This window comes from Carettochelys insculpta, chromosome 4 (assembly GCF_033958435.1).
Source record: "Carettochelys insculpta isolate YL-2023 chromosome 4, ASM3395843v1, whole genome shotgun sequence".
Lineage (NCBI taxonomy): Eukaryota > Metazoa > Chordata > Testudines > Carettochelyidae > Carettochelys > Carettochelys insculpta.
In genome coordinates, this window is record NC_134140.1 from 132,369,266 (window position 1) to 132,378,105 (window position 8,840).

General features: G+C 47.7%; 1 protein-coding gene across 1 annotated transcript in view; it reads left to right on the plus strand.

The window, feature by feature from the left end:
* The window catches only part of LOC142012203 (transmembrane protease serine 11D-like), a 39,858-nt gene extending 32,441 nt beyond the window's left edge, over positions 1-7,417 (plus strand). The window contains exons 7-10 of the mRNA XM_074992062.1: positions 380-557; positions 1,008-1,279; positions 3,222-3,358; positions 7,209-7,417. Coding sequence (XP_074848163.1) covers positions 380-557; positions 1,008-1,279; positions 3,222-3,358; positions 7,209-7,370 — 749 coding nt within the window. The 3' untranslated portion in view covers positions 7,371-7,417. The remainder of the gene's footprint in view (positions 1-379; positions 558-1,007; positions 1,280-3,221; positions 3,359-7,208) is intronic.
* The last annotated feature ends 1,423 nt before the right edge of the window (positions 7,418-8,840 follow it).

Consider the following 8,840-nt stretch of genomic DNA (forward strand, 5'->3'; position numbering starts at 1 on the left):
CTCACTAGATGGGAGCAATGATATGTGTAGATAAAAGGTAGCATAAATATAAACCAATGTATTTTGATTCGTTCTTATTCAAGACCGTTTTTTTTTTTCGGTTATCATCTTGGCTACCTGTCTTCTTTGCACCTAATGCAGCTGGAGGTGTGTGTGTGTGTGTGTGTGTGTGTGTGTGTGTAAAGTCTGCCGTTATGTGATTGCGGTTGAATATCAACACAAGTGTGGTGTCACATCTGTTTATCTGTGAGGTGTTCAGCCACATTATAATACACTGCGGACAGCCATTTGTGGTCAGTGCACTGGGAACGTCCACCAAACAAAAGCCGCCTTTCTTTCCTGGGAAGCAGTGTCACTAAGTTGGTCCTTTCTTTGATAGGCTGTGGGATGCGGACAAGTAAATTGCCTGCCTACACAGACAGAGTAACTGGAGGCACATCTGCGCAGGACGGTGCGTGGCCGTGGCAGGCTAGTCTTCAGCTGAGAGGCAGCCATCGCTGCGGGGCAACACTGATCAGTAACACATGGCTTGTAACTGCAGCTCACTGCTTTCGGGGGTAAGAGCCCAGCTCGGCAAGAGGATGCTGTGAGCACAGACGGTGTGTGAGCACAGACACCAGCCTGGAATTCTGTGACATTTTGGGACCAAAATGGAACCCCTAATTATGTCGGTTCTAAGTCTTCTATTTGGCTGGACTGTGCTTTGGGTGAGACCTGAGAAGTGGTGGGTGTCAAAGATGCCTGAACTCCACCTTTCAAGTCCATCCAGGCCACAGGCTGCTGGGCGTCGGTTCAGCCACCAGCGCAAGTTAGAGCAACCTCGGGGCTGTTCTAAGTTATCCCAGCTGGCAGCATCCTTCTGGGGACTGCTGGAGAACAGCCATGTTCTGCCATGCTCTCTGTGCTTCCAAACACATGGAACCCTGCCTTTGGATGCCCAGCTGGGAGCTGAGCTCTTTGCAAAGCTGTCTGGGCAAGTTTGCGATTTAATTGTGTATCTCTTTCAGCCAAAGGGATCCCAGTCAGTGGACAGCTAGCTTTGGAACTGTTATACAGCCTCCGAAAAGCCTAAGGTACATCCACAACATCATCATTCACGAACAATACGCGGACAACCCCAGCAACCACAATAATGACATCGCCCTTGTACAGCTGTCCTCTCCTGTGGAATTTACAAGTGAGATACGCAAGGTCTGCCTCCCGGAAGCATCTCAAGTGTTCCCCCATAATACCTCCTGCTTCGTCACAGGATGGGGTGCGTTAGAGGACAACGGTGAGTGTCTCGCCAAAGGGTGTGCACAGCTGGGTGAATTTCAGCTTATGCAACCAAAGCTGTTTCTCATTCTGATCACTCTGGTGGCTAGTTACCCATCAGCCCAGGGTACCAGAGGGAGCGGGGCTTTCATTCTGACACAAAGGTTTTAAAGAGAGAGGGGGTAGCTTTTTAAATGAGATGCCCCCCACAAGCCCAGCAAGTATTGGGCTCAACAGTGGTTACTTATATCGTAGGGAAGAATAATTTCTTCCACTTCAGGACTCACAGGGTGAAATTCTGTGGCCTGCGTCTTACAGGAGGTCAGACCAGGTAATTAGAAGGATCCCGTCTGACTTTGCAATTTATTGCTTGATTTCAGAGCCAGCTTGAGCATTTTCAAGTTATACCCAGGTTCATCATCATCAATAACCGTGGGCTCAGCGCCCGTTGGTGTCTGATGCCTCTCTCACTATTTCCTTCCATCTTTCCCTGTCCAGTGTAGAGTGGCCTAGTTTCAGGAGACTAGCTCCGCACTAATCTATATCATCTATCCATTCTCTGTGGAGTCTGTCTCTCCTATTCGAACCATCCCTTATGCCGAAAACTAGGGTCTTGATTTTTCATTTGTCTTCATTCTGCAAATATGCCCAAATACTTGTAGCTTCCTTTTTATAACCTTCTGCAGCAGTTTCTCTTTCAGCTGTACCTTTCCATATAATTCCTCATCAGTGACCTTCTGCATCCATCCTATTCTCAGGATCTTTCTATAACAACTCCTTTTGAATGTCAATATTCTTCTTTTCGAATCTTTCTTTATCACTCATGTCTCACATCTGTACAACATGCTGCTGAATACACATATTTTCAAGATGCTCAACTTTGTTCCTAAGCTAATTGCTTTGCTTTTCCAGATCTTATCCATCACCTTCAAACTCACTCTTGCTTTTGCTATTTGAGTCGCTATTTCCTTCTTACAGTCTAGGTCATCCCTTACGTTGCTCCCCAGATACGTGAACTTCTCCACATTTTGTAGTTCAATACCATCCACACTGATCTTCCTTCCTATTTCCTTATCTCCAAATACCATTGTTTTTGTTGTATCAATGTTCATAACCAGTCTACACTGCTTCCCTTCTTTGTTTAGCACCTGCACCCTGTTCGCGAGCTTCTCCTCATCTTCCTCAATGATAACTATATCATCTGCAATCCTCAAGTTGTTAATTCTTTTCCCGTATATAGATATCCCCTCTACCTCTTCCTTGATACCCAGGTTAGGTGACCTCATCGCATTTGACATTTTCTGGCTTTCAGGTAGCGGTCTGGATCACAACAGAGCAGCAAGCCTCCAGTACAGGGATGAGAAGAGAGTGCCTCATTACTCTTCCTGGCTAAGCAGATTTCAGTCACCACCTTCCTTTCAGTGCCATTGCCTTTCCTGTTAAATCAGGCATCAGCTCTGTGTAATCTCAGAATGATATGTAACGCGGACAGACCCGGGTTGCCGGCCCCAGGGCAGAACCTGCGAGCATAGGGTCTAAAGCCCTGCACTGCACCGCATGAGCTAGAGGCCAGCTGGCTCTCAGCTAAGGCTGTAGAGCAGAGACTTCACTCACCCCAGATGAGGTCTCAGTGCCTCTGGGTACTACACATAGAAATGGAAGGGACCTTGAGAAGTGATCCAGTCCAGTCCCCTGCACTCACAGCAGGGCCAAGCACCGTCTAGCCTGGGGTCTGTGAGGATATTGCAGGGGATCAGTGAAAAAATAAAATAAAAATGATCATAGTAGATAAGTTTTGAAGAAACTTCAAAGTTACAGTCAATTACTATTTTAAAATTAAATATCTTCCGATATATTAATGGCTGTCCAAAAGGCTACATGGTGGTCGCCTTCTTCAGCTCCTCCCACGCTTGGCTTGCCAGACCCCTTCTCTATATTCAAAACCTGTTTTTCCCTTTTAGGCCTAGGCGTTAATAATCTGCAGCAGGCAGAAGTGAGGATCATCAAGACGGACATTTGCAATAGAGAAGAAGTCTACAACGGGGTCATCACGCCAGGGATGGTGTGTGCTGGATACTTGGAAGGAAAAGTTGATGCTTGCCAGGTAGGTCTGAGATCAGCACCGAGAACTGCTGACAGATACTTCACTGAGCCTGGTGGTCTCCAAACCGACATATGCATTTCAACAGGCAGCTCCTCTGTCTGGCCCAGGGTTCTGAGTTACAGATTTCAAAGCTCTAGTGGGAGTAGGGGAGAGAAGAGGCATTCCATTACATGCTGTAATTTCAGACCAGATTTGTTATGCTGTCCCCAAAGAGATCTTGACAGCATATCGTACCCATCCAGGAATGACGCTAAGAAAGAAAGAGGAGGCGGTAAGGGGGTCAGGACAGCAGTGTGAAAAGTGGGTTGAGTCCACCAAACAACGGCCATGACAAAACGATAGAGGCCCGATTCTTGGGTGGTGTGGTTAAATATTGCTCCATTGACTTCAGTAGTGCAGGTGAGGATTTTTTTGGTGGGGGGAGGGTGTGTGTGAAAAAGAGAACACATAAACGTGGCATGGGTTCACCAACTTGTGTTTGAGGAAGACGCATGAGGACATTGCCTCTCTTCTGAATGAATTCAGTGGTGATGAAATTCTCCTGAGGGTATTTAAAGCTTTTCTCACAATCCGCAGGGGAGTCACCCTTATCTTGTGGACCAGGGTAACGCCACTGATCCTTGTCCCTGCTCTTTCCCCGTGGTGATACAGTGTGTTCTGTGATGGGTTCGAAGCACGGACAGAACCATATAAGCTGTGCGTTTGTGCGGCTGCACAGGAGTGATTCAAATGCCATCCAGCTGACTAGTAGAGGGCCCACAGCTAGGTGTTGTGTCGCTATTGGTGCTGCACACGCACAAGTGTCTTGGTGCGTGTGGAAATTTATTACACACATGGATGGGAAAAATCCACGCTTGAGTGGACAAGGTCAGAGGGAACGTTGAGCACTGACACTGGATTGTCTGCACTTGGCGCAGCTTAGAGCAGGATTTTCAAATGCATTTAATGCTGGCCTGGTTCTGCATTGCTGGAGTCAAGGATTGCCATTGGCTCTGGCAGAAGTGGAGCGGGGCCAAGGCTGAATACATTGGAAAATCCCACCCGCAGGGTGTAGTTTTTGAATTACATGAATAAATATTGACGTTCACTCACTGATCCTCAGCTTAGCTCTTTGTAGATCACTGGCTGATCTGACCACTGTTCGCCTGGGACCCAATTCCTGTCCCACCCCCAACAGGTGATCGATCTGGATTGTGGGAGTTGTTTCCCTTTAGAAAAGCCTGCCTGGGAACAGAAGTTATTGCTGGGCATAGAATTACCCAGTCCTTTCATAATTCCAGCTACAGTATTTGCCTGTCTAAGACCTTCTGCCACAGTGAATTTCCGTAGGCTAGCTGACTGATTTGAGCTTGCTTATTTAGCCTAAATGGATCCACTTGGGACAATTATGAAAATTACAAAAATATTTAATCTTCAAAAGGCTCATAAACATTAATTGAATCTTAGGGCACCTGGAGGCTGGGTTAGCTGGGATTATTACACCTGTTTTACAGCCGGGGAAACCAATGAAGAGTAATGGGGCTGCAAGGCCAAGATTTTAATACATCAGGGCTTACATTTAGGTTCTTAAAGACTTAGTTAGCACTTAAGTAACTGGTTTGATGTTTAAAAATGTTGAGCACCGAACAGCTCCTGCTGAAGTCATGAGGAGCTGCGGCTAGCTAGAAATATCTGAACATCTCGTCACCTTTTTTAATACTTCCATGAGGATAAATGGAAGTGCTGCTATTTTTGAAAAGCCTCACCCTAAATCTGTATTCATGCAGCTAAGTAAATGTAGGGGAGTTCACAGAGGTGCTGGGCACAGGACCCATCAGGTTTGTGCCTTTAGGGGCTCTGGGTGCTTAGTGCTTCTAAAATTGGTCTCTTCCATTTTGGTGCCTAAGGTAAAAGGCTGTCTCTGGAGCTAGACTTGAAAATGTTGGTTTGCGCGAATGAAGGAGTCCATTTCAAAGCTGGGATTTGAACTGCCTCCTTGTGTGCAGGAGCTGCAGGCAATGGCTAGGACTAGATTATTTTAAAGGGTACCTTCTAATGAGTGAGCCCTCTTGTGGTACTCTCCATGTTGTATGATTTCAAAGCCACCAAAGCTGGCCAGAGCAGCTGTGTATATATGTAGCCAAGGCTTGCACCTTCTGGCTACGTCTACACGTGCAGCCAACATCGAAATAGCTTATTTCGATGTTGCGACATCGAAATAGTCTATTTCGATGAATAACGTCTACACGTCCTCCAGGGCCGGCAACGTCGATGTTCAACTTCGACGTTGCTCAGCCCAACATCGAAATAGGCGCTGCGAGGGAACGTCTACACGCCAAAGTAGCACACATCGAAATAAGGGAGCCAGGCACAGCTGCAGACAGGGTCACGGGGCGGACTCAACAGCAAGTCGCTCCCTTAAAGGGCCCCTCCCAGACACACTTTCATTAAACAGTGCAAGATACACAGAGCCAACAACTAGTTGCAGACCCTGTATATGCAGCACGGACCCCCAGCTGCAGCAGCAGCAGCCAGAAGCCCTGGGCTAAGGGCTGCTGCCCACGGTGACCACAGAGCCCCGCAAGGGCTGGAGAGAGAGTATCTCTCAACCCCCCAGCTGATGGCCGCCATGGAGGACCCCGCTATTTCGATGTTGCGGGACGCGGATCGTCTACACGTCCCTACTTCGATGTTGAACGTCGAAGTAGGGCGCTATTCCCATCCCCTCATGGGGTTAGCGACTTCGACGTCTCGCCGCCTAACGTCGATTTCAACTTCGAAATAGCGCCCAACACGTGTAGACGTGACGGGCGCTATTTCGAAGTTACTGCCGCTACTTCGAAGTAGCGTGCACGTGTAGACGCAGCTTCTGTGTATTCAATATGCACAATAACCTGGGCCTCAGGGTTGCCAACTGTAAGTAAATTTACAACCAGTCTGTAAAAAATTAGCTGAAATTGGATGTGTCTGTAAAGTCCGTAAAAAAAAAAGTAGAAGTCCATAAATTTCATAAACATGCAGTAAAATTTCAAAACCCAGCATTTATTCTATAGCAATTAAATTTCTTTTGTGCTGCTTTAGCCATTTTACTGCAGAGCAGCCAACGTTGGACATTTTAGTTGTTTATTTAGCTCAGTGGTTGAAGTAATGTAACGCGATTCACGTGACGTTATCATCTACATTATCCTGCCGAGTTAGCGTCAGCACACGGGCAACATAACTAACTAAATAGAAATGAGTTAAGTGGCATATTGTTCTTGTGATGTATGAATGACAAAGATTATTTTTCACTTTTGGCCATATGTTGTTTTAATATCGTATAAAAATTATATCCATAAAATAAATCTGTCTGTCCATAAATGTTTCCCATTTTGTCTGTAAATGACATTTCTGTGGGCTGGCAACCCTGGTGGGCCCCAGCATGCCTGCCTGTGTAGTTTCTTTGTTTACATTGTTGTGTAAAGTTCAAATGGAGACTTACTATTTGAAGTAAGTAAGTAAGTCCAGTAGTAAGTCTCCTTCCAGAGGACAAAAGAACAGATAGCTCCTCTGCCCACCTTGCATATGCTAAGACTGGACGAAGCAGCTTCTAGGAGTGAAATCAGTGGGAAAAGTCCTGCAAGGACAGAGTCGCCTCTAATTTTGTGCATCCAGGGGCAGAATAAATTTTATGTGCACCGAGGCACAAACATTGCTCAGGAAGACCGGACATAACATACCCACCGACCAGGAGCCTAGGATCTTCTTTTCAAACTTGATGTTACTTATGTAGTAAAAGGCTTTAAACCATTCGCTTTGATTTTTGCTTTAATGTTGAAATACATCTCCCTGCTTTGCTCTCTGCTCAACTTCTCCTTTCTCTCCCCTGCAGGGTGACTCTGGGGGCCCCCTGGTCACAGCAGATACTCGCCAAATGTGGTACCTGGTTGGAATAGTGAGTTGGGGAGATGAATGTGCTAAAAAAAATAAACCCGGCGTCTACACACGAGTGACTTACTATCGGGATTGGATTGCCACCAAAACTGGCATCTGAAGAGACAGTTCAACGGCACAAGGACTCCAGTACGGTCTTTACCTGTCAGTGCTCTGTTACTGGCCAAAGCAAGCAACAGCTCCAGTTGTCAGTGTTGTTCCTCCTGCTCAGTGACTCCTCTGCTACCACTCTGGCCTGTCAGAGGAGCGGAACAGATTCATGCAATGAGCCCAGCCTGGTTGGAGCCCATCCCCACAGATCATCCATCTCCTGGGCAGATGTTGATTGAGCCATAGCATTTCTCTCCAGTCACCGAGTGCCTGGCCTCCGACATTACCTCACTACAGGGGTGGACTTCAAACTAAGTGCACTCCTTGGCAGCAAAGGGCATTAGCAGTAGGCCACTGCTCTTGGCCTTCAACTGCAACTTCATTGCTGGCCTCAGAACCACGTTGGAACCAAAGGCAGGTGGAGCTGTCTTCTCCTGCAGCGCTCCCTGGGGCTGAGTCACTGAGTACGTTCTCCTGGAGGTACTCAGCCAGCAGCCCAGGGAGGCCGCTTATTAACCCAGTTCACATCATGCACACAAACCCTTGGCCAGTGCGTAATTAACCTGCAGAGCTTCACTCCAGCAAGCAGAGCCCCTGATAGAAAGCAACACCCACCCCTGACGTGGCAGAACTTCGGAGGTGATTTGAGCCGGGAACAGCATTTATTGAGCAGCTGGATTTCACATCAGTGTCTGAGAGCCTGTCAAAAATAGCAGATAGCCCTTGTTCCACAGCACTCAGTCTAAATGACCCCTTAGTTTTTCCTTCCTCCAATGGGTGTCACGTTACCGGGACGGTGCTCAGTCCTGGAAGGACTAGCAGAAGCATGTGCTTAACTCAGTGCCCTGTGGCTAGCCCTATGAAAGTCAGTGGGACCTGTCACAGCGTATAACAGTGAGTAAGTCTTGGCAGGATCAGGGCCCTTGTATGCAGTCTGGGTTTTGGAGGAAAGGAAACGTTTCAGTTATTTTCCCTGTGAGCAGCGCAGCCAACAGCCTTGCTCGGGCCCCGGGCAAGGTAGGGAGGGGCTTGGCTCTGGGCCCCCCAAAATGGGCAGGGCTGCAACTAGCTTCCCCCCAGCCAGCCCCCACAGCACTGCCCAGACTGCAATGTGCAGGGCTCCAGCAGTGATTTAAACAGTCCGGAGCCGTGGTGGCTGGGAGCCCTGGGCCCTCTTAAATCACCAGGTCCTCAGCCCGCTGGCCTCCTCCACCCCCCACGTCTGTGGCTTTGTGTGAGAAAGTGCAGAAAACCAAAGCAGCCCAAGGAAGCAACATGTCCATCGAATGCAGGGACTTACTGGTCAGTTGGGTTAGTGGTGAGACTGTTTTGCCTCCTACGCCAGTCTAGCTGATATGTCCTCACCCGTTTTTGAAGCCGGGGTCTGTGTGTGTCCCAGAACAAGTTGTCAAAAAACCCGAATCCAGGTCAGCACTGAAGAATGGCAAATACCTTTTGATACAATCCAGGGTGGGAAACA